Consider the following 24,460-nt stretch of genomic DNA (forward strand, 5'->3'; position numbering starts at 1 on the left):
TGGTGTCACAACTCTGGACTAGATCTTAGTAAAAGCACAATTAACATGACCAGTTTTTCACCAGGTGAGCAGATGTTACTTAGCGTATCCATCCTCAGAGTAGAACGTTTCCTGTTCTTGTTTTTGGGGAAAAACAGGATTTAGAACACTGTGCATTTGTTTTTTGTTTTTTTTTTTCCCTTCTGTACTGACCTCTGTTTCTTGAACAGCTGTGCACCTGCCAAATTTATTTTAGTGGGGTAATTTGTGTGACTGTGTACATGTACAAGTATACACACATATATGTGTATATGGAGATAAATGGAAATCTCTGCTTTATTTTTTTTAACTGAACTCATAAATAAAGTAAAAAAAAAAAAAAAACTACTTTTTTTTTTTTGGCTGTGGATTTTTGGTGTTTTCCCCCCTCCACTTCTTTTAGTAACAGATAACAGCTGTGAAGAATAGGATTCATATTTTAAATGGAGTTCTTCAGGGTTTTACAGATTAATCAGATTCTGCTTACAGATCAGAGCTCTTGCAGTGGTATGGAGTACTGACAAAAGAAACTATTGGTTCCTTATTTGTAAAATGGACAAATTGCTTGCATTGCTATGAGCTGCAAAATGAGCTGCACTGATATTGTATTGCAAATTAGAGGTCAATGACTTTCATCCAGCTCCTGTCTGATTCTGGATGTATTCTGCATGCAGCCTTCTGTGCATGTCTATGCTCTTTCTGCCTGTCCAGAAGCAATCATTCTTTCAGAAGGTCAGGACTTTGATTGGATTTGAGCATGAAACACGTAGATTAGAGCTGGTCTGTGTCCAGCAATTAGGTCATTATGCTCAGGATTATACGATCAGGATTGCATTCATGGTTGGAGTTTGTCATTTTCTCTACAAAGCTTGTGTGTCCTGAGAGCTCCTAGGTCCTCCTGAGTTTGCAGTGCCTACATCCCTGAGGTTTCTACCCAGCTTAAACTTTTCTTTGTAAACAATCCACCCTGATTTTATTTCAGCAGTTACTGTGTCCATTTGTACAGTTAGTACAGTTGGGTACAGGTTGACAAGCGTCCTTTCTTTCCTCTTCAGTTACTGCAGAGCGTTTTGGTAAGCTTATCAAAGCACACGAGAGCTGTTTCTGAATAATTCAGCAGTGTTTTTCTTCTCTGCGTGTTCATAGGCACTGATGTGAATGCTACAGTAATAGATGAAGATGACCCTATCGATGAGGTGCAAGGATTTCTTTTTGGGAAATTAAGGTAAAGCTCAGTTGCATTTTGTCTTTGTCACATTGAGTAACTTGATGCATAGGTGCTGATCTGCTTTATTGCTATTTAAATATCTGGGTGATCCACACGTGTTAGCAGCATGCTTTTTTGTGTATTAGTGTATTTGAATTACTGGCAGACTTAATTACAGGAAGCTATAGAATTGCTTGACCCTCGTTCCCTTTTAGGCAGTTGTATCCTGACTTGACTGAAGAGCTGAAAGAGCTTAGAAAACACCTCGTGGAAAGTACCAACGAGATGGCACCCTTGAAAGTGTGGCAGTTACAAGGTAAGCTGTGTAAGACTTTCAATATTGCACTGTCAGAACTTAAAGTAAACCTATCTCCCTGTGCTCTGTGCAAATGAAGCAGCAGCAACTGTATTCAGTTGGAGAGTTTGACTGTAAGTTCCTGCAGTGGAAAGTATGGGCTTTCTAAAGTTTCTTTGCTGAGTCCTGCTGAAATGGCTTTTGGAAAGTTTCTTTCATGGGACTCCTGAAGTGAGGTTTACTTTCTGTATTGTGAAGTGTATTAAACCCACTTGCTCTGAAACTGACTTCTTGTATCACCTGCTAAATGCAGAAAAGCAAAGGAAATGTAAAGACAGAAAATGAGTTTTATGTGTAACTAATAAGCAAAAAAGTTGCAAGTCAAATGTAAGATGGGTGCATTGGCTTCTTTCATCTTACTGTTGGTTCACTTGCAGATTTAAGTTTCCAATCTGCTGCACGCATTTTGGCTGCTCCTCCTGTGGATGCTTTGATGGTCATGAAAGATCTGAGTCAGAACTTCCCTACAAAGGCCAGGTGATTCTAATGATGAATGCTTTGGATATTGTCTGTTTTTTTTCTCAGCACAGCACGAGATGGGCAACAGTGGTTGGGTTAATTAACATCTGTGTTTCTGTTTAGCTGGAAGCAACCACTGGGGAATGTTTGTGCACCGTTTTTCAGCGTATGGCTGAATGAGGGTCTCACAGCATTTCTCTTTGGTGGCACTTGGTGTGAACTGGTGGTAAATTCAACAGAACCAGCTCTGCTGTTATTGTGAAACGCTTCTGACCCTTTTGCTTCAAGTCCTCAAGAATTTATTGCATAGTGTTCCTGTTTGGAGGCTTTAGGCTTAACCTTTTCTCTGAATGACTCTTCTGAGATCCCCTTTGGCAAACTGCTCACTCAGCCTCGTGTCAGACATTGATGTGCCATTCCACTGCTTTTTGTGCTTCATCAATTACATGAGCATACTCAAAGAACTTCGGTCATAATTTGGCCTGCCCAACCAATGGAGAAATAGATTCCTTTTGATAGGTTTAATGACCTGGAGTGTGAAGATGAGTATGTAGGAGCTATTCCTTTTTGAGCAGGTGGAGATACACTTAAGAGTAAAAGAAAGTTGAGTTCTGGTCTCATCTCTAATACCTGATGTAAAGATTTAGTTGCTTATGGTTTCTTGAGGTGTGCTTTTTTCTGTCGTCTGGTTTCTGGTCAGATTTGTGAGCTGAATTTGTCCATTCCATGGTGGTGCAATCACTAGATCCAGTGAAGGGAAAGGAACAAGAGCCCACAAGGAGTGAAATCCCCATGTCTTGCGCTGTCAGATTCTACTGTTGTAGAAGCTGCCCACTTTTATTATGGGTTAATGTGAAACTAGACACTGAGAGCCAAAAGCTTGTCTTTCTTGGTGCAGTTTGCACGTGGATAATGTTTTTATGTTCTCTTGAATTAAATATATATTAAAGAATAAGATGTATGAAAACTATATATATTTCTTGTATATATTACAGAGCATATATATGAAAAAACAGTGCATCCAAGTGTTTAATGGTACCACGAAATGCAGGTTCTTCTGATTGTAGCTTTTCATGCTAAGGAACTAAATGTATTGATATTTAAGTTACAAAAAATGGGTTAGTTAGATAAGTAATCTGTTCACTACATAAGCAGAATGATGATTCACAGCATCATGTTTTTATTTCTGCAGAGCCATAACAAAAACAGTTGTTTCCATGGACCTCAGAACAGAAATTGAAGAGAATCAGAAGGTAACACTTCAAGAAAGTCATGTAGTGCTATCTCACTTATGTTTTAATAAAAGCTTAAGCTTTAATAGTAATGATTCTATTAAAAACTTCACATTTGGCTCAAAATATTGAGCCAGTATTTTCACTCACAACTTTGTCGTGGTATATGAAAATGTACAGGGTAGAAGCAGTATATGAAATATTGTTCAGTATTTGAACATTGTTGCCTGCATTTATTTACCTTTATAAAATGAGCTTAAATAGCAATGGAAAGTTATTTGCAGAATGCATAAAGCTAAGATGTTCTTAGGCTTTCCATGTAGACTGTTCTAATGTGAGCAATGCATCAAAAACAAAGTAGTAGAAATTTGGATGTCTGTCTCCAAATCAGTCCAGCCAAGTTGGAGCTCTGTGTGGTGATGGCTGGTCGGCTTGAGCTGCAGAGATGTGGTTGGTCACTGTTTTGGGAGGAATTGCACCTGCTGGATGGCCTTTCATGTGTCTGACTTTGTTCTTGCTTGAGTGATACAGCAGGTGTGTGAAGTCTGCATGTCACAGCCCTGGTCAGCCGTGACAAAGAGGCTTACACTGATTTCAGGTCCATGACTGTAGGTTTTGGTTCTATTTTGAACTTCTCAAAATCAACTGACTATTAAATAGGAGTGTTTGTGTTTGTTTTTTTTTAGTCAAAGTAGAGTTAAAAGGTTGTTACACTTTGGGATTATTTTAAAGTATCTGTGCTGCATAGAATGTAGCTTGTTAGAAGGTTGTTGCCTGAAGAGTTTTAAGCACCTTTTAACAGCCTTTAAGGATGCAGAATAAATTTAGTTCTCATCCCCTGGTTTGTGGCAGTGCTTAGGTATCAGAACTCAGCAGTGCTCACGGTGAAGCAGCTGAAGAAACACAAAACCTTCTGCTTTGGTTTGTAAGGAACCACACTGAGGAGGACATTATTCCAGTGCTACAATTCTGAATGCAAAGAAATAAAATTTAACATCTGCTTGTTCAGCCTTCGTGTGCTTTGAAATGAAATAATAAATAAATGAAGTTGATGAGGGCCCAGGGCCCCTGGCAAGTTTGTGACCCTTGAGTAAGCTCAAGTGGTTGGAGAAATATGTCTTAGCAGCTCTGTTGTATCCTTGGCATTAGCAAAGCACTGAAAAAACAATAGGCACATGGGAATTCTGTGCAGTACAATTAAAATGCACCTGGTTGTGCCATCTGGATAGAATACAAAATGAAAGTTTAAGATTGTAATAAAAACAGAGCCAAACAATAGCTTTCAGCATGTGGTTTATGCTGATCTCTTCATGCATTTCAGTCTAACTTGACATTAGTAGGAAAAGTGAAAGCTAGACAGTTATGTCCTTGTTTTAAAATCTGATTGATGACATTAGTAGTCATCACAGTCATAGACATTAGCTAGTCCATTAGTAAATGCACACTTACCTGAAGGCTAATTAAGGATACCCTGAGATTCCTGCTCCGAAAGAGAAATCCGTGGTTGTTCAATAGTGATAAAATGTGAACAGAAGGGATGTGGTTTGACACTGCTCTGCGGTGTGGTTCTGGGAGGGATGAAGTCTAGAATGTAAATGCAAGTTAGAGCTGCCTGGTAGTGGCTTCTCTTTTCTGTGCTGGAGCAGTCTGGTCCATAGGCCCGTGACTTGGTGGGTGCAGTTTCATTGCAAGTACATCTAAGCTGCTAGATCCCAACCAAGCTAGATCTAACCCTGTAAGCTGTTCTTTGCATGATGGTCAGTCTGTGAGTATTGTCTGGTGGCAAAGTTCAGTGGTTTTAGCAAGGTAAAGGTTAGGAGATAATTATCCACAAAAAAGTACAAGTTAACACTGCATGTGCTCAGCTCTTCTTTGAGAGCACCATTATTTAATCAAATACCTAAATTCCTCCTGACTAGATGCTTTCCTGTTCTTGGTACTTCACGTGGTACTTAGCTATTCTTCCATTACTTTGCTCATCTTCATGATATCAGGCTTTTTTAATGTCTAAACACTGTGCTTCTCCTTCACTGTTCATCATAGCACTAAATGACTTCTCTCAAGCATTTCTGATAATTTAATCAGGTATATTTTAAAAATCCACTGAGGAACTTTCCAAAGCTACTGCTGAGTCACTGAGTCACACAAACAGAAGTCCTACATGTGTGTCTATGCACTAGCTAGCTTCACTTGCCTTCCTCTGCCATGGGTATATGCATCAAGTCAACAGAGGCTGTAGTTGAGAAGTCATGTCATGCATTTTGGAGTAGTAATGGAGGTAAAATCCAGTTTTGGCACACTGAACTCTCTAATATTTGTGTTCTGTCCACAGCATTCTTCTAATGGCCTTCTGCTTTCTTCCAGTATTTCAAAGGAACATTAGGATTACAGCCGGGGGATTCTGCTCTCTTCATCAATGGGCTGCATATTGATTTGGACACTCAGGACATATTTAGGTGGGAATGTTTTCTTTTTCAGAAAAATTGTATCCTGCTTAGAATCATGCATCCTGCTTGTGTGTGGATAGAGAAATCATTTAGACAGTGTGAGCCTCCTTCCCAGTGTCTGTATTTAGACTAGGTTTAAATGTTAACTTCTGCAAAAAGCAAATTGTGTTTCCTTCCCTTATGCAAATACTTGCTCAACAAAACAAAGCAAAAAAACTGCTTTGAAAACTGCAGTATGCTGGGATGTCAGAGTGGGAAATCACCTTTGTGTGATCTGTCCTGTGAACACACAAGACTTTGGTTTCCAAGGGCTGCCTTCAGATTTTATTCTGAAGAAGTAGAACATTCGATTCTCAAAAGAGAAGTCCCTGTAAGGCTTTTATCTGAAAGCCACCTTTATCTTTGTCAAGATCTGTTTCAGCAGTGTGCAATTGAAATGACACATGTATATCATGCCTTACTTCTCTTTATTTAATGTGGTGTTTCCGAGAAATATAACTGAATAGGTTTACATTATCTCAAATTCCTTGGGAGAGTTAGGAGTAAGTGAGAAACAAGAAGTAATGCATAGATATGGCAGACTCGTCTATACCTTTTATCTGTTAGCTCTTAGGATACAAACAGTTATTTGTTATCTTTAAAATTTACAGATTTTCTTTTCCTTCCAGCTTGTTTGATGTGCTACGCAATGAAGCTCGTGTTATGGAAGGTCTGCACAGCTTGGGGATTGAAGGGCTGTCCTTGCACAATGTCCTGAAGTTGAACATCCAGCCATCAGATTCAGACTACGCAGTGGACATCAGAAGCCCTGCTATTTCGGTGTGTGAGTTTCATACAAGGGATAACTTACGTGCCCTTCAGCTGTGTGTTCTTAAGCTCTTAGGAGGATTTTTTGTTTGTTTTAGTTTTTTTCATGCTATGCTCTGTCTAGTTTTTGTACAACCTCAGACTTGAGCAGAATGACTGGCAGTCTAATGATGCAGGTATTTTCTCTTAGTGGATCAACAATCTGGAAGTTGACAGCCGGTATAATTCCTGGCCTTCCAGTGTGCAGGAACTGCTGCGTCCCACGTTCCCAGGGGTGATCAGACAGATCAGAAAAAACTTCCATAACTTGGTAAGTAGCAATCTGACTGGGAATTAAATGTGTTGGTGTTTGTTGTTCTTCTGTTACTTGTGTGTATGCTTATAAACATCAGGGCCATTAGCTTTGGCACTTAGGAGTATGCTAGATTCCTTGCTGTTTAAATGCCTTGGGATAGTGTGCTCCTCTCAAAGGTTTTGTTTTTCTTGTAGTAGTGAGCTACAACTGAGGTTCAGAGATTACTGAGCATGATTCTCTATGTTAGACTGGTCTTGTGTGTGCTGCTTGCACATCTGTGGATTGCTCCACTGGTGAAACAAACATCATTTGACAAGTGAGAATTTGTGTGCATTTCTGCTTTGTGATAATAGCTGGAGTTGGTTAATGAAATCCATCACATTTCTTTCTTAGTATTTCCTTAACAGGGTTAAGAGCAGCTTCAGTTGTCTTAGTTAGAAAACATTCTTGCACCAGAAGTTCAAAAGATGATCATCAGTCCTTGCATTACTCATGGGTGCCCCTTCAGTCTGGGGGTTGCCCAGTCTTTAGCTGCAGCTTGGTGTCAGGTCCAGCATAAAGTTTGTGAAATCTGTAAGGTAACACTTCAGCAGCTCAGATGAGGTACTTTTGGTTATGATTTTGGACTTCAAGATTGTAGTAGAAACTATGACTTAGTGGCTCTCATCTCTCTGGCAATGCATAAAATGGCATTGATGATAATTCTGCAATGAAAAATGAATTGAAAAGCCCAGTATCTTGCCTTCTCGTGGACAGGTGCTGATAGTAGATCCTACTCATGAGACCACGGCAGAATTATTGAATGTGGCAGAGATGTTCTTCAGTAACCACATCCCACTGAGGTAATTATTGTATTTTTATGAGAATTTATTTTACATCAGCTGTATTTTTGTGACTTTTGCAATTGCAAGTACTTACTGCTGGGACACTGCACCAACATCAAGTAACTTGTATTGGTGGCTGGGAAGGGCATTTACTGAACCTTGTTCCTTCAAAAATTTTTGAGTATAACTTTTGCTACGAGCAGAGCAGAGCTGAGTAAAAGTTACTCCAATAGTCCAGAAGAATCCTAAAAGGAAATACTATGGGTGAAAGAGATGAGAAGCAAGATTCTGATGAACCCACCTTTAGAGGCTGTATATTATAAGGCCACTCTGCTCAAAGCCATTTCATTTGGTCTGCTTAGGAAAAGGCCTTTGCCTATGATGACTGTACTCCACCACTGTATGAAGAGCTGATTATTTGTTAGTGTGATATCTTCAAGATACGGGGTTTGTTTGATTGCAGGATAGGACTAGTCTTTGTGGTTGATGACTGTGACGATGTTGATGGCCTTCAGGATCCTGGCGTTGCCCTTCTTAGAGTGTACAATTATGTGGCACAAGAAATGGACAATAACTATGCTTTCCAGACAGTCATGTCTGTAAGTATTCATTTAAAATGAAAATGAATATTTTTTTAATGTGCTTTTATGTATGTAAGATTCACGTGTAGTTTTCCTACCTCTTTCCTCATTCTGCCAATGAGTTCTAAATGGGTGTATCCCCTCAATATATCTATTTTTTCCCCTTGAATAGTTCCTGCTGCGTGGTTTTGCCATGTAAATAAGTATTTTAGGTATTAGTTAATCCATTTTCACTTATAGTTTGACACGTTTATGTAAACCTACAAGCTGGGTCATGCAGGTAACTTGAAGACTATGACTGTTATTCTCATTATTATTTTTTTTAAATATATCATTTTAAGTCACAAAAACAAAATCTTTTGCCTTCAGGAGGGAAATGATCATGATCTATTTTACGTGTGAGATTTACTCTATTGTTTATGAGATGTCTTCGGTTCTAAGCCTTTTTTTCTCTGAGAACTATTTTGTAATCAGAGGTGCAAGATGTTTAAAGAAATCCATATGTATCTACTTCCAGTCTTACTGTGATGACTGTTAGGCAAAGCAGGATGATTTGCAGAGCTATGAGTGCTTTATAGCTTCATACTTAGGAGTTTTTATTTTAGTGAATAACTATGAAAATATATTTTGCAGTATTGCTCTTAAAGCTTTGTATATGTATATTTCTTATGTAATTACTGGAATACAGGTGACAGGTCAGTTTACCTTTCTAGAAGTGCTCTTCATTTGGTCTGCAAACTTGTATTTATATTCCCCTTCCAGATATATAACAAAGTAAAAACAGGAGATCAGCTGAAGGTGGAGCATGTGGTTAGTGTTCTTGAGAAACAGTATCCTTATGTGGAAGTGAACAGTGTTCTGGGAATTGATTCTGCCTATGATCAAAACAGAAAGGTAAGAATTCATCAATTAAAGCATTTGTCACATTTCTGCTTCAACACAGTTGAAATATATGATTACATACAGTTTCTTGATGCAACTTTCTTGCTCAGCATGTGTCTATTATCACGAGTGTTAGTGACCTCATAATGCTGTAGGAATTTATGTTCAGCACAGAGCTTTATCTTACTAGTGTGCATCACTTGTTGTGATCTAATATTGCTGAAATCTTCTGTGTAGTACAGGAATGAAGATAACTTTTCTGTGACTCATGGATACTCTCCTCGTTCTGGTGTGGAGAGCTTAGTAGTTTAAAAATGCTTTCAAAAATGGAGGTGAGGGAATGGTTCCTAAGAAAACCATGGAGCTTAATGCTTAGGAGGGATTGTTGTAGATTTTCTTTCCTATTATCAGCGTCTGAATGCTGGATGAGATGATGCTATGGTCCTGAATTCATGATGGCTTTTCTGTAGCAAGGCATTCAGCAATCTTCCTCAAAGAATTTCTTAGTTATTTTTAGGCTTGATTCTTTCCTGTATGGGGAAAACTGAGAGCAAATCAGTATTTGGTTACTTTTCTGCGAGATGAGACAGATCCTATTTGGGATTGTATGGAAAGGAATGGGTATTTGTTTTTCTTGAATCTTCTAGAAGAATGAATGAAAATACCATCTACAATAACTCTAACACTTGCAAAACAGCCTACATGTTAAAAACTAGGCAGACAGAGTTACATAAATAGAATTGTATGCACAGAAGCATTCCATCTTTGTGTGTAGGAGAGTAGAAGGAGAAGCACTCTCTCAGGAGCTGGAACCCAGCAGGGGCAGACAGTTTTGAATGATAGAAGTCTTCTCAGTTAATGTGCTAGGCACCACATTGAGCCCAAACAAAACAAAGCAGCAACCCAACACTAATGCATTTCTGTGTGATAAGGCAGCTCTTTTTGCTTGGAAGCTGAAAGACAAGGACATATGGGGTGTGTAAGATGCAGGAAGGGTTCTATGTGCTGCTGAAAAGACATCTTAGTGTGTTTTAAAACGGATGGTTTTTTGATATTATATAGAAATATTCTGAATCCTTGTGGTAATGGGCTGACACAGTAAAGCTACCTCTGTCCCTGGATTTAGGCAGCAAAAAGTTACTACGAGCAGACGGGTGTAGGCCCTCTCCCTGTGGTGCTGTTCAATGGGATGCCTTTTCAAAAGGACCAGCTGGATCCTGATGACCTGGAAACGGTGACAATGCACAAAATCCTGGAAACCACGAGCATCTTCCAGCGAGCTGTGTACCTGGTAGGTGCTGAGTGCAGCTGGGGTCTCTGGAGGGAAAGGAGTGTTTTGAAAACTGGCTCAAAAGTCCCCAGATATGTGATACACAAAGCAAATTAACTGGTGTATTTTCTTATATTTTTTAAGTTGTCTAAAGCACAGAGGTGTGATATAATAAATAATGCCTTACTCTTTTTTCTCCTCTCCTTCAGGGTGAATTATCTAATGACCAAGATGTGGTTGAGTATATCATGAATCAGCCTAATGTTGTTCCAAGAATTAACTCGAGGATCTTAATGTCAGACAGAGAGTACCTAGATCTGACAGCAATGAGTAAGGGATGCTTTTCATTGCATTAAACCTGAAGTATCTGATTCAAAGACTTGCTGTCCCAATGGAAAGCTCTAGTGGCAAAGCATTGCCCCAAGTAACACTGTAGCCCTAGTGCTGGCACATATATTACTTATAGCATGAATAGGTACAGATTTATCACAGCAGGAGTTTGTTTTGTTTTTTATACAAATCCTCAAGGGAATATGACTTGTGAAACTGAGAGCAAAAGTCAGCGACAGCACGTTCATGTAATATGTATAAAGCATCAGTTTGTTTCTTATTTCTAGCCTCTTCTTAAGCTGAGAAGGACAGACATCTCTGGAATTACTTAGGATTTGCTGTGACATGTATTGTAGCAGAACTTCTCAAGACTGCAGAATAATGGCAGGACTGCAAACACGCTTTCTCGAGTTGCTTGAAAAAGAGTAACTCTGGGCTTTAGAATGTATCTTTATATAAATTAACTTGAATAATTATTTCAATTAACTTCCTCAGTTTATTATATATTAACAATGGAAATCAAGTCTAAAAAGCAGTATCATGAGGAAAAAATGGTGGGAAGTATTCATAATGTTTTGGTAAGAAGGGTGAATTTTTATTCATTTTACATGGAAATTGTTTGCTTTGACATCTAAATACTTTTTCTCTTCCTCAGATAACTTCTATGTGGATGACTTTGCTAGATTCAGCACGTTGGATTCCAAAGATAAGACAGCTGCTGTGGCAAACAGCATGACCTACTTGACAAAGAGAGGTAACATCTACCATGGATTATTATGAACTGCACTTCACTCTTGTGTGTTTCTAAGCATACATACAGTACACAACACATGCCTTGAGTCTTGTCCAAGCCTGTGGGCAATGCTGCAATCCAGGTGTTAAAAGCTAACGTTTTTATAGGGTTTGACATCTACATGGAGCAAAAATGTTTTGCTCCGTAAACCTTGCCTTCTATTAGGGATGGGAGTCCCACCCAGCCTGCTCTTGCTGAGGTGGATGGTGCCATCAGAAATGCAGCAGCGTAAGCTCAGATGCTGCAATTAAACTGACTAGAAAAATATAGAGGGGTTCTGGGCTTCTATCCTAATTTGAAATTTTGAAAGGTTGTATGGGTTCATTAAAAAACGTTATTGTTCCTTATATAAGACAGCTGATAACCTGGTCTGTGCTATTCATATCTCTCTGGTACATGCACTGCTTTTCCAGTGATAGGATGGCTTAATTGCAGTATAGATGAAGTCCCCTGTTAGTGTTCAAACTCAGCTCATTGTAGGAATTGCATGCACAGACTTAATCAGGCCTTTCCTGTACTCATCTCTGTTAGGAATCATTGATGAGCTGCTGTCATTTGAACCAGTTCCTCTTCTTCCTGTTTGTTGCCTTTACTGGGCTCTCACACATTTCCCAGATATTGCCTGCTGCCACTCCTTCCCTCTTATATTTTCCTTTGGTTTGTGTTAATCTTGGCAAGAGTTTCTCACTTTCCCTTTGTAGATTATTAATTAAACCTACACCTCATTTAAACGTGTATTTCTAGTCCTGCAACGTAATAGTTTTGGGTCGCTGCCCCTTTTGTCACTTAAGATACTTAATAACTGGTATCTGCTCATATGATCTGTGTCACGTTTATCTGTGCAGGTACTGCTGGCTCAGCGTAGTGCTGTCTTGCTGGTTTTTGAAGGGGGAAGATAAACTTAACATTTCAGTCATAATGGCATGGCAGTTCTTGCAAATGGTCTTAAGAATGTTATCTTCATGCTATTGGTAATATATAACTACTGCTGAAGTATAGAAATAAAGCATCTGTCTATTTGATGGGGGGGAAAAGTCAAAGCTCATTCTGATAGAATTAATACAAATGTGCTGCTTGCTGGAGCCGAGCTTCAGTGATTCAGTTATGCCCAGCACAGTCCTGCAGCTTCTTGGTACATATTAGAATCACTATCAAGTTAGTAATGTCTTTTTCCTTTCCCTCTTTCCTTTCTGCTGTTTGACCAGGAATGTCTTCCAAGGAGATCTATGGTAAATCATGCTTTGGCTTTCCATCTGTTGTTGTTCTGGGAATTTCCTGGTTCCTTTGTAACTTTGGCCTTAGAACCAGCAGGTTCTAAATGCATGTTTGCTTTGTCACTCCTTATCTTCCTACACAACTGGTTTTGTGAACTAACAGCTTCAGTATGTAGAAGCAGTATGCTGTGCTCTGGTTGGAATCAATAAGTTATTTATAGGCTCTTTTAAAAAATTCTAAATTAGGTATAAATAAATAAGTAATCCAATTTAGACACACAAGTGCATGCACAAAGTGGGCTTACTGAATGAGGTAAATGAACTCTGATATTACATCAGTACTACTGTTCTTCTCTTGCCAGGCTTGGCATAGCTTTATCTGGATCTTTCATATATTGTTCTACTTTGTTTCGAGTCTTTGCATGTTGACCTTGTTCTTCCTCCAAATGAAGAAAAGCTGAAGCTTTCCTCTCAAATTTTGCCTTCAACTATTCCTGCCCCCTTTTTTCTTCTGCAGATGATTCTTTTGTTAGACCGGTGACTTTTTGGATTGTTGGTGATTTTGATAAACCTTCAGGAAGACAGTTGTTGTATGATGCCATTAAACATCAGGTAGGTGGTATTTTCACTCCACTTAGCAGCAATAATCAAGCAGTAGACAGAGGCTTGAAAAACACAAGTTGTGCTTCTTTCTGTTGTGTGACCCTGGAGAGATCAGTTCTTCATTTTCCAGCTTCATCTTGTTTGTGAGAGCTGGCACATCCCTGACCTTCTCTTCTTGGTCTTACTCTAATACAGTAAAGAAAAGATGTTCTTTTAAGCTCCTGGTTCTAAATTGAAAATCTCTCTGTTTTTATTGGGAGATTAAAGTGAGCACTGTTCTCTGCCCTGTCCCATTTGTTCCAGGAAGGTAACTGAATCATACAAATCCATAGCTAACTGCTAAATCACTCTTTTGCCAGCTCTCTGAGTGCTGGCTGTGCTCCAATCTCTCTTAGGCAGGACAGTATTATGTAGAAGATTCTTGGCACAGTGGTGCCTGTAGGTAAACTTGAAGTTAAACAGTGAGTTCATTGTATTACAGATTTTTTTTTTCCTTCTCATTTAAAGCAAAACCTGAAACTTTCCTAATTCATATTTGGTTAAATACAGAAATCCAGCAATAATGTTCGAATCAGCATGATTAATAATCCTAGTGAAGAGCCAAACAGCAGCAACACCATTGTCGCTAAGGCCATATGGGCAGCTCTGCAGACACAGACATCAAATAATGCCAAGAATTTCATCACCAAAATGGCAAAAGAAGAAATTGCAAAGGCACTGGAGGCAGGAGCTGACATCTTAGAATTTGCAGTTGGGGTAAGCATGGCTGTTTGTGTTTACAGAGGTAGGGTATTTGTTCTCACCATGAATTTCTTAGTGTAGCATGTTGGAACTACAAAAGATAAAGTAACAATGGAGTGTTCTCCCAAGGTGTGACTCACCCAAAATATCATCTGAAAATGAAGTGAATCCTCATACTCATCAAAGCTACACAACATTAAAAAGTCAAAGGGATGCAGTTTAAGGGATCTGTTTGAGTGGGTCAGTTATTGGGATTTTGGGGAGAACTTCAATCTCATGAGCTCTTTAAACAGCAAAGGAAAAATACATTTCTCAAACTAGTTTTAAGAGGTTGGGCAGGAATCACTTCAGAACAAATGAATGGAACAAGTGGTCTGAATAGCAACAGTGAGTAGGGCTGGGGCCCTTCACTGAGTGGCAAGAACAGGGTTTAAGACCACCAGGACAAGGAGCCCGGGGGTAAATTTTAGCTGGGTTTTAACCTGTTCTTACATGGAAACAAAGAAAGAAAAAAAAAAGATTATATCTTATTATTAAGATATTTTAAAACGTGTTCAGAGGTGTATTTTTATTTCACGTTTCAGTGACCAGTATTTTTTTCTTTCAGGGTATGGATACCAATATTTTTAAGGAAGCCTTTGAATCTCCCAAAGTGGATTTCATTCTGTCCCATGCTATATACTGCAGAGACGTTCTCAAGCTGAAGAAGGGGCAGAGGGCTGTGATCAGCAATGGAAGGGTGAGATCAGATGGTGAAAGAGATTCCACACGTGGGAAAGATGCAGGCCTTGAGCAGCAGGGATCAGATACACATTCAGACCTAGGGATGGGATGTGGGCCTCCCTCAGGCCACTGGCTTGCTTCCCAGTTATTTGTTCAGATGTGCAGTGACCTTTTCTTGGTGCTGTGAGCCATTAGTTGTTGGTGTTGCATACAAATTCAGATCTGTCGGTAGCAGTTGAGCTCCTGCTGTCACTGATTTGAGTCCAGGAGCCAGAAAGGATGATAAATTTGTGTTGCTTCAGTTCACTGGACACTGAACTGAATATTGGTGCCTTAATTTCTTTCAGTGGCTCTTTTTACAAGAGCCACTTAGATTTAGGCAAATTATTTAACAGCAGTATTTCACTGCCAGTAATCAGTTTTGTTTTTTTTCTGTCACGTGCTTGCTCACTAGGGGCAGGGAGGAGAAGGCAGATTCCATGGCTGCTGTATACTTTAATGGGTTAAAAAATTCAAGTGATGAGTTGTGGCATTCTTTTTCTCTCAGTAGCCAAGGCTTTTGAAGGCCCCAGCAGTGAGATTTGCTGAACTACTGCCATTGGCCTGGCATTCTGTTAACCTTTCAGGACATATTGCACATATAATTTAATATGCTGTGTTTATGCAAATCGAGTATTCATTGAAAATTCTAAACATGTTTTATGGCTTTATCTGGGGTATTTTGTTCATGACTGTAAATAGAATGATCTGTTAAACTTTGCTGCCTTTGGCAGCAATATTCACCTGAGCAGCTGATATCCATAAAGATTGAGTTGTAGCATTTATTTAATACATCTTTGAATTTTTTTCACTGCAGCTCTTACCTAGTAATGCTGAACTCACTTTTTTTTCCCCCTGTATAAAAGATAATTGGTCCATTAGAGGATGGCGAGATGTTCAATCAGGATGACTTCCACCTCCTTGAGAACATCATCCTAAAGACATCAGGACAGAAAATCAAATCTCAGATTCAGCAGCTGGGATTTGAAGAAGATCTGTGAGTAAACATGAAGAGGCTGGTAAACAGTGGTGCTATCCTGATAACGTGGCTTTCTGCAGCCTGGAGAAAGCTTGCTTATTGCTCCTTAATATTAAAGCATTCAGACTTCTAGTGGGTTTTTCCTGTAGCTAAGTCTCAGCTGACACACTGTTTTAAAATCATCTTCCTCCAACATGCCAGGGTTTCATAATTCTTGTGTGGGATTACCTGTTACCTGTTTAAAAGAAGATAAAGAAGGAAGGAGATGCTTTCTGAGTATACTTGCAGTTCAGCTAACTGCTGCTGGCCTATCATATCAAACATAATTACCCATTTCACTGCCAGTGCTACAGAAACGTGTTTTTAACTTCTTAAAGAGAAATAACCAAAGAAGAGGAAGAGATGTGATAATGAAAATCGTAGTTGTTGATAATCCTTGCAATAGAGGAGCTCTTCAAAAGAAAGATGTCTTCAGGATCAAGGATGCCAGTGTCTGTGGATCCAAAGTCTATGGGCATGGGGTGCTGGAGGGGAGCTGGGGGATGGAGGTTATCACTAAGAAGATAATTTCCATCCTAGTTAGCATTACATCTTTCTGTGGTGGTGCTTGTCTGTGAAAGTCCTCTGACACAGTATTGCTTTTCTGTAGAGCTATCGTGTAAGTACCAGTATTCATTGAAGTTTCAAGAGCTTTTACATTTTAAGATTAGATATGGTATTCTCATAATACCAGGCTGAAAAATTATGAGAATAGTAATGAGGAAGAAGTTGTGTGGGGTAACTATGGCTTAATGGTAGGACCCCCTTCTCTTGGAATTTTCTCTGTTGCTTCCTAGTACTTAACAGCCATGGTTTTAAAAGGCTGCTGTGAAAGAAGGGTTTGATCTGAACCTCTTATAGGCCTGAGAGAGGTTAGTGAGGCTGAGGGATGCAGTGCCTGCAGCACTAAAGTGAGAGCAGTTTCGGTGTCAGCCAAACCCTTTGGTCCTCTCAGTGATAAGGCTGCAAGCTATTTAAATTCTCAGTGCTAGATTAACCCTTAAACTTGTTTAAATCTTCAGAATTACTTCAGAGAATTCTTAGACTAAGGTGAGGACAGTAAGGACACTGTGTTCTGGGCACAATTTCTGGCTTTGGAAGCACCAGTTATCTTTCCATGCTTCTGTTTCTCAAGCCAATATATTATAAATATGGACAAATTTTTGTGTGTGGAGGTAGTAGGACTGTTAACTTGCATCTCTCAATTCAGTTCAGCCTTTTCTCTTTTGCTGCTAGTTGACAGAAACATGACATATGTGTGCATTTTTCTGAATACCTGTAAACCTCTTTTTTTTTTCTTTTTCCTTCAGTGCTAGTGACTTGGTAATGAAAGTGGATGCTCTTCTTTCTGCTCAACCAAAAGGAGAGGCAAGAATTGAATATCAGTTTTTTGAAGAACGATACAGGTACAGGATTGCTGCTGCTTGCTATGCAATGTGCTCTTCCTTGTTTTCTAACACTGTCGTGTGTTTAAATCACACTAACATTAAAAAAATAATACAGGCAGTCATAGGAACTAACACTAATCCCTAACACTTTTCAGAATGGGGTCTGTTTTCATGATGAATACATCTTTGTCTACTTATCTGTATGCATGTGTATGCATATTTGTATTTGTCCCTATTTGTCCAGTTTTGGAATGTGCACAGCATTTAGGAAGTACTTTGACTTTGGAGGAGATGGACTGTGTGTTTCCTTTGTTTATTCAATTCACTTGGTAGTTTAAAATTCTTTTTTTTCCTTCTGTTTAGTGCAGTTAAACTGAGACCAAAAGAGGGAGAGACATATTTTGATGTCGTGGCCATTGTTGATCCTGTTACCAGAGATGCCCAAAGACTTGCTCCGTTACTTTTGGTACGTATGCAGTGTTGTCATATGTTTTATAACAATTTTTAACAGTGTTTCTTTTCCAATTCTGTAATTTTGAAAAGTTTCTCTTCTTCCTTGACTCTGTAGTGACCAGTGGCCTTCTAACAATGCAGCTGAAATACACATTTCTGCAAAATCACTGTGTACTACACACTAACAAAATCATGCATCTAGCTTTTAGTTTTACCACTTTGACACCTTAGCTTGCAATCATTATTCTTGAGGAAGAAAGTCTCTCCATCCCAAAAAGAATGCCTGCAAATGAGGGAGCATGTGGCTGATCTAATTACAACCAGATGAGTGTGGTAAAGGGAGGCTTGAGAATGAGCAGGTTGTGTGTCTCCTTTTCCAGTTAAAGTTTTAAGGAATGTCTCCTTCTTGTTACTGTAGGTTTTGAACCAACTGATAAACATGAACCTAAGGGTGTTTATGAACTGCCAGTCAAAACTTTCTGACATGCCTCTAAAAAGGTAAGCAATGCCATTACAAGGTATAAACACAGCAACAACCTACCTGATACCTGAAAAAGAGCAGTATGGAAGCAGTAGCATATGCTTGTTGTAGTGAGGCTGGCAACGGCCATCTGGGAGCCTTGTCACAAGTTGGAATGTAGCCTAGTGGAGAAAACCACCCTTACACCAGGTTCCACAGCTCTGCTGGGCTGCATCTCTCAAGCCCTTAATTCCCATTCTCCCACTTCTCCATCCCTCCAAAAACATTCCATCCACACCAAAACTCAACCAACCAACTAAAACAGGACCTCATATTAACAGTAACAACAGCAACGACAACAAAACACAGTCAACCCAGAGAGAAAGTTAAACTCCTTGCAATATCATAAGGTCTCAATAACTGCTTTCAGCTTTAGTACAATGACATGAGTTCCCACAGAGAATCCATGAATCTGTGGGTGGTGTGAGATAGTGGTGCTGGTTTACAAGTCAGGTGGGGTTTTATGTATGTGAGTAGGACTGTATCACTCACTGATCCTTATGGCTGATCCGTGCACACTCTGCTTTGTCCTCTGAGGTGAAAATTCTGCTTGTTCTAAGCGTGTTGCTTTGGGCAAAGCCTCCTGTACACAGTAGGGAATAAAAATCCCATGCAGTGATTCTTGGAGATGTTGGAGCTCTGGGAAAACTGATGCTGTCAGCAAGTTCAGAGCATGAAGGATTGGCCAGATTTGGCAGAAGTACATTGAAATCTTTTCTTTCTGGAATTTCAGCTTTTATCGCTACGTTTTGGAGCCGGAAATTTCTTTCACAGCAGATAACAGCTTTGCTTCTGGACCAATTGCCAAGTTTTTGGATATGCCTCAGTCTCCACTATTCACTTTGAACCTAAATACTCCTGAGAGCTGGATGGTGGAATCTGTCAGGACCCCGTATGACCTTGATAATATTTACTTAGAGGAGGTAAATGAAATTAGTACGTTACAGTTGTTGCATTTCTGTTGGTTTTCCAGAGGTTATTTTTCTAATTGGAAAGAACTTTAGAATTTTGAAATACTAATAAACACAAAGGAGTTGATCTTAACACTTGTCATGGTTGCAGACCTCTAGAAACTCTGTAGGAGGGCTGCAAATAAACCAAAGCTCGCTGGCAGATTGCTGCCCTCAGTTACTTGTGGATGCCTGGAGGGTGCCACAGGGTGAGCAGTGCTGTGGGCTGGCAGCAGATCCTGCAGAAGTGCTGCTTTGAATGTGGGTATGTCCATTCCAAGTGCATGTGTGTGTGTGTTATTTCAGAATGTCCTGAGTTAAAAACAAACTCTGGGCATTAAATATATTTATTTATGAATTTTAAAAAGTATTTCCTATGAGAGCTACAGCTAATATTGTAATGGAAGATAAGATCTGCATCTCATTTCTAGTCAATCCCACTTACTTTTCTTGTGACCAAGCAGGCTTTAGCTACCTCATCATTTCATGGCTTTTGTTAGCAGAAAATGCTTGCTCCACAAAAGGATTTGTGGTATCAACAGAACAGTAGAAGTGGTGCAGAGATAAGTGCTCTGCAGTACTTTTAGGAGCTGAAAAAACAGGCCATGAGTTGGACCTTTAGAATATTGATCTGGGCTTTTGCCCCACGTACAGAAAGATAAAATTCTGAGAAAAACCAAGGAGCTGGAGGTTAGTACAGAAATGATTTTAAAAACAAGGGAGGAGTGTTTGTACGTACAAGTGGATGATTCTCATTTCATCTTCAGTAGGATAGATAAGGTAGTGCTAATTATTAACTTCCTGCTGTTAACAATCTGGTTTCTACTGGTTGTTTGAAGCTCTACAGGTAGTGGGCTGCAAAGTGGTTACAGGTGCACTGCACTGGCATGTAGTGATGTGCACTGAAAACACATAGTGAAAGTTAGAAATCCACTTGTGATGAGAAGTAGAAAATGCTGGGCTTCAGGGTGTGAAGTGAATTACTTAAGGAGGTGACCAAATACTCTTCCTTTGCAGTAAGCCATTATTTAGCTGGCCTCTGGATAGCACCCACCTCCGTTTAAATGAGTTGAAAGCCTGAGAAAGGGGCAGTAGAGGTTGCAGGCATACTCAAAGCACTATCCTGAGTACCAACCTATTGATTAAACCTAAACCCACAATAAATGTGAAAAGAACTGCAAAATAAAGCAACAGTCCTTCCCTTTCTTAACCTGACATCCAACCTGTTGGGAGCCAGAGGTTTTGGTCAGGAACAGCCTTAACAATGCATGCTCAATGGAGTCATGATCTTTGAGGTTTTGTGGGTATTCATCCAAAAGAACTTCTCTGGTGAAGTAAAGTAAGTGCTAGTTAATTACTATATCTACTGTATCTTGTATATTAACTGGATCACTAAAATAATTGCACTTCTGTGCTACTGGTGAGTTCAGCAGTATCTTCTCCTTACAGGTGAATAACGTTGTTGCTGCGGAATATGAGTTGGAGTATCTGCTTCTGGAAGGACACTGCTATGATATCACCACTGGGCAGCCACCTCGGGGCCTCCAGTTTACCCTGGGAACCTCAACCAATCCTGTCATCGTGGATACCATTGTTATGGCCAACTTGGTAAGCAAACGATTCCATTTGGCAGTGCAGAACTGTGGTTCTGCAGTCAGCACAACCACCTGCATAAAGCATTACATCTCTCCAAGTATGTGGGCTGTGGCTACATGACATTGCTGACATCCCACAGTTGCTGGCAGATGAATCAGAACCACGTTGTTCCTCAGCTGGTCAGTGTTGTAGAAAACAAAGGAAGCAAGGAAGAACAGGAATTTCTTAATGTAGTTGGGGAAAAGAGTTAGTTAGTCCAAATACATGATGGTTCCCTGCAGCTGTCTTTAATCCACACTGGTCTGTGAGAAGTTGTGGACTGAAATTACGGCAAGGGAAGTTAGCCATTGGGATATCTTCTTTATAGATAATATTAGTGAAAAACTGAAATAAACTGACTATTTTTTTAATCTTTAAATGCATTATACAGCATATAGAGCAAGTAAGGAAAAAATGCATGCTTCCTCTGTTTATTTTAAAATTCTTTCACTTAGTTTTGTATTTCTCCTTGCCTTTTCATAGCCAAGTTGTATTCTATAGTGATGTGATATTGATAAGTATAAAAGGGAAGGTGAGCCTTATTTTGTGTATGACAGTGGGCTTTTTCTCATCAGATAAGCTGAAGTGTGTGCATCATGGTGCACAGTGCTGTATCTACTAATCCTCTTCCTCACAGTCTGTGCTGTGAAGGGGTATGAAGGGACCTGAGAGACCAGGAACATGCCTTGTGTTTTCCTATGAGCTCCCTCTAAGTTTTGGAAGGCTGCATTGCGATCTCCCTGGAGCCTTCTGTTCTCTGGGCTGAACAAGCCCAACTCCCTCAGCCTTTATTCCAAGCTGAGATGTTCCTCTTACGGAATTTAGCATTGTAAACTCCTATTGTAATTTTTCAGGGGAGAGATTTTGTGTTGTAGAACTGTGTTATTGCTTCCTGCTGTGAAACACCTCTCTCTAGCTTCACCGTGGATAATCTCATGCTTTGTGGGCAACCTTTCACAGGCTGCAGGGTGCTTACCAGCCAGTGCTTAGAAATGCACCCACTTCTTCACGAAGGCAAGCTTTTGCAGAAGCAAATTTGGGATTGCACTGTTGCTATCAACGTGTGTTGAAGACTTTGTCATCTAACGATGGATGTTTTAATGCTTGGTTCTTATGAAAAAAGATGGAAGTTTTTGGGTTATGTAGGGTTTGTTTCTCCCAGTTCAGAGGGTTTCAGGTCCTTGTGTTTGTATTCATCAGCTGGGTTACAAGTAACTATTTCCAAATACAAATCAGTGGGACAAAATACATGACTTACAAACTTGTTTGTGTTTTCTGGAAATGGACAGACATTCTTTTCTCTTTACAGGGTTACTTCCAGTTAAAGGCAAATCCTGGTGCTTGGACTCTAAGGCTCAGGAAGGGCAGATCTGAAGATATCTACAGGATCTACAGGTGGGACAGGACAAGAAATGCTTTGGTCTCTTTCTTGGGAAAACTTCTAAATCATACTGGCACCATTACATGTGAATCTAACAGTTCACTTGCCCACGTGCAGTGAATTGGTTGGCAGATTGGATTTTGTACTGTGCATAAGGCGTGTGAGATGAAAGAAATTCATTCCTTTACCAAACCCAGTCTGTGTTTAAGGATGTACTGGAACATGTCTATGTTTCTTACTACTTTGTCACAGCTCAAACCTGTCCTACAATGCTCAGCTTTAATAGTGTGTAGACATGTAGAAGACATAAGGAACTTATTTCTACTTTGTAGTAAAGTGTTTTAATGTATTTTCAGCCACGATGGCACAGACTCTCCGCCTGAAGCTGATGAAGTTACTGTCGTTCTCAACAACTTCAAGAGCAAAATTATTAAAGTGAAGGTGAGTTTAAAAATGTAGAGCTGTTCTTAAAAGCAGTCTGCTTGAGCTGTACTGGGGGAAGAAACTGAGGGCCTGATGATGTCTTCCTGCAGGCTTAATTAGAGCCAGTTGGCAAAGTTCACATTAGAGCATCTGTAATGGAGGGAATTATCTACAGACTTGGGTTTGTTTCTTTTCACACAGGAGAGAATGGTGCAGCTGCTGTGCTCTTTGTATGCACATGAGAAATAGTTACGCTCACATTTTACTGGCTCAGGTGTGCTTGTGACATAAGAAACAAACCTGTCAGTCTTGTTAGGTCCATTATACCAGTGGTAAACACTCAGAGTATCCACTGAGCCAGTATTTTTTCTGTTTTCTGATGTAAGAGGTGCAAATACATATATATATATATATATATATATATATATATATTTTTTTTTTTTTAACAAAGGGAAATTATAAATTTACTCTTCTGTCAGGATTGCTTTTCATATAGCTGGAACATTTAGTGAGGATGACAGATAAATGATGGCTGTGCCCCTTCTGGCTCATAGTAACCCGCAGGATTTACTTATGTTAGAGTAATTCTGGGATGTTTTCCTGTTGGTTTGTTTTTTCCTGCCTTCCTTGCTTACCTGCTGTGGAGTCTCAGTGTCCAGTAAGACCTCTTAGAAATGCACAAAGCAGTACTGAGGTGTTGTGTTTGGTTTTGGTGGTTGTTTGCTTTTTTTTTTTTTTTTTTTTGGACTGTGTTGCTGCTTTGTTTGAGCTGCTTCTTTGCCAGTTTCCTTCATCAAGGATGATCCCTAAATACCTCTGAGCAAAGTGTTTTTAACCATTTAGGCTAGCATGCCCTCGGTGTCTGATGTCAGTTCCCTGCTGAGCTGTTTCTCCATACAGCTTAGGTTACAGAGCAGCTCATTGGACACAATTCAAACTGATGCTAAAAGTGCTCCAGAGCTGTTTGCTCAGTATCTAATTCTGCTCTCTCAAGCAGTGTTATGCTTTCACAGGTTCAGAAAAAACTGGACATGATGAACGAAGATCTACTGAGTGATGGCACCAGTGAGAACGAATCTGGATTTTGGGAATCTCTCAAATGGTAAAAATGAATTCAGTAATCACCTGCAAGTCTGCTAAACTGGAAAGCTGTTTGTTCTTCTGATGGTACAGATGGTCTGTGATAGTCCATAGCCATCTATTAGAATAGCTTGAACTTAGGGCTTGACTCATTGGAACTTTCATAAGACCCCCTCGTTTCTAGAGAGATGAATTACCACTTTGTCCTGCTTGTGTTCCCTTACCACGTGTGCTAAGGGAAGTCTGAAAGCATTGCTTGTTTCCAGGAGCTGCATCTCAGCCAGGCACCTTCCACTTGCAATCCAGTGGCTTCCATGCTTGTGTCTGCACTGCTCTGTCTTGTGGACCGTGATGCACAGACCAGGGAGAGGGATGCCAAACAGCACTGTAGTAATTCATAGTCTGTTGCACTCTTTCTAGGCCTTGTTATCTTGTCTTTCATGGATACGTTTGTCCTTTCAGGGGATTTACAGGAGGACAAAAGAATGAAGATGTGAAGCAGGATAAAGATGATGTATTAAACATATTCTCTGTGGCTTCAGGACATTTATACGAAAGATTCCTACGGTCAGTTCAGAATTTATATTCTGGAGCTTCAAATAGGGAATGTGTTCTGCTGTTTACAAGTAAAAAGATCAGGATTTGCAAGAATATTTAAAACCAAACAAAATCAAAGCCCACACAAAAAGCATTCAGTCAAAAAACCCAAACCATAACCACAGCAGCACACAAGTCCTTGAAAACAGGAACTTCTGTCTGCGTGGTATTAAGATTCAGAATAGCAGTACACTA

General features: G+C 39.7%; 1 protein-coding gene across 4 annotated transcripts in view; it reads left to right on the plus strand.

Moving 5' to 3' along the window:
• UGGT1 (UDP-glucose glycoprotein glucosyltransferase 1) overlaps positions 1–24,460 on the plus strand; it is a 46,099-nt gene that overhangs the window by 12,969 nt on the left and 8,670 nt on the right. For 3 of the 4 annotated variants that reach the window (XM_042885346.1, XM_042885344.1, XM_042885343.1), the window contains exons 8-34: positions 1,165–1,243; positions 1,441–1,541; positions 1,958–2,057; positions 3,232–3,292; positions 5,636–5,727; positions 6,387–6,537; positions 6,716–6,835; positions 7,577–7,662; positions 8,108–8,243; positions 8,988–9,119; positions 10,234–10,398; positions 10,587–10,707; positions 11,363–11,461; positions 12,706–12,729; positions 13,232–13,326; positions 13,867–14,073; positions 14,666–14,797; positions 15,687–15,817; positions 17,149–17,244; positions 17,590–17,692; positions 18,098–18,177; positions 18,933–19,122; positions 20,599–20,757; positions 22,094–22,179; positions 22,522–22,606; positions 23,602–23,690; positions 24,131–24,235. In XM_042885346.1, the coding sequence (XP_042741280.1) occupies positions 1,165–1,243; positions 1,441–1,541; positions 1,958–2,057; positions 3,232–3,292; positions 5,636–5,727; positions 6,387–6,537; positions 6,716–6,835; positions 7,577–7,662; positions 8,108–8,243; positions 8,988–9,119; positions 10,234–10,398; positions 10,587–10,707; positions 11,363–11,461; positions 12,706–12,729; positions 13,232–13,326; positions 13,867–14,073; positions 14,666–14,797; positions 15,687–15,817; positions 17,149–17,244; positions 17,590–17,692; positions 18,098–18,177; positions 18,933–19,122; positions 20,599–20,757; positions 22,094–22,179; positions 22,522–22,606; positions 23,602–23,690; positions 24,131–24,235 (3,025 nt within the window). The remainder of the gene's footprint in view (positions 1–1,164; positions 1,244–1,440; positions 1,542–1,957; positions 2,058–3,231; positions 3,293–5,635; positions 5,728–6,386; positions 6,538–6,715; positions 6,836–7,576; positions 7,663–8,107; positions 8,244–8,987; positions 9,120–10,233; positions 10,399–10,586; positions 10,708–11,362; positions 11,462–12,705; positions 12,730–13,231; positions 13,327–13,866; positions 14,074–14,665; positions 14,798–15,686; positions 15,818–17,148; positions 17,245–17,589; positions 17,693–18,097; positions 18,178–18,932; positions 19,123–20,598; positions 20,758–22,093; positions 22,180–22,521; positions 22,607–23,601; positions 23,691–24,130; positions 24,236–24,460) is intronic. The other variant, XM_042885345.1, reaches the window with a different exon arrangement.

The sequence above is a fragment of the Lagopus leucura genome, unplaced genomic scaffold (assembly GCF_019238085.1).
Source record: "Lagopus leucura isolate 7727_CA_CO unplaced genomic scaffold, USGS_WTPT01 Super-Scaffold_100049, whole genome shotgun sequence".
NCBI classification, from domain to species: Eukaryota; Metazoa; Chordata; class Aves; order Galliformes; family Phasianidae; genus Lagopus; species Lagopus leucura.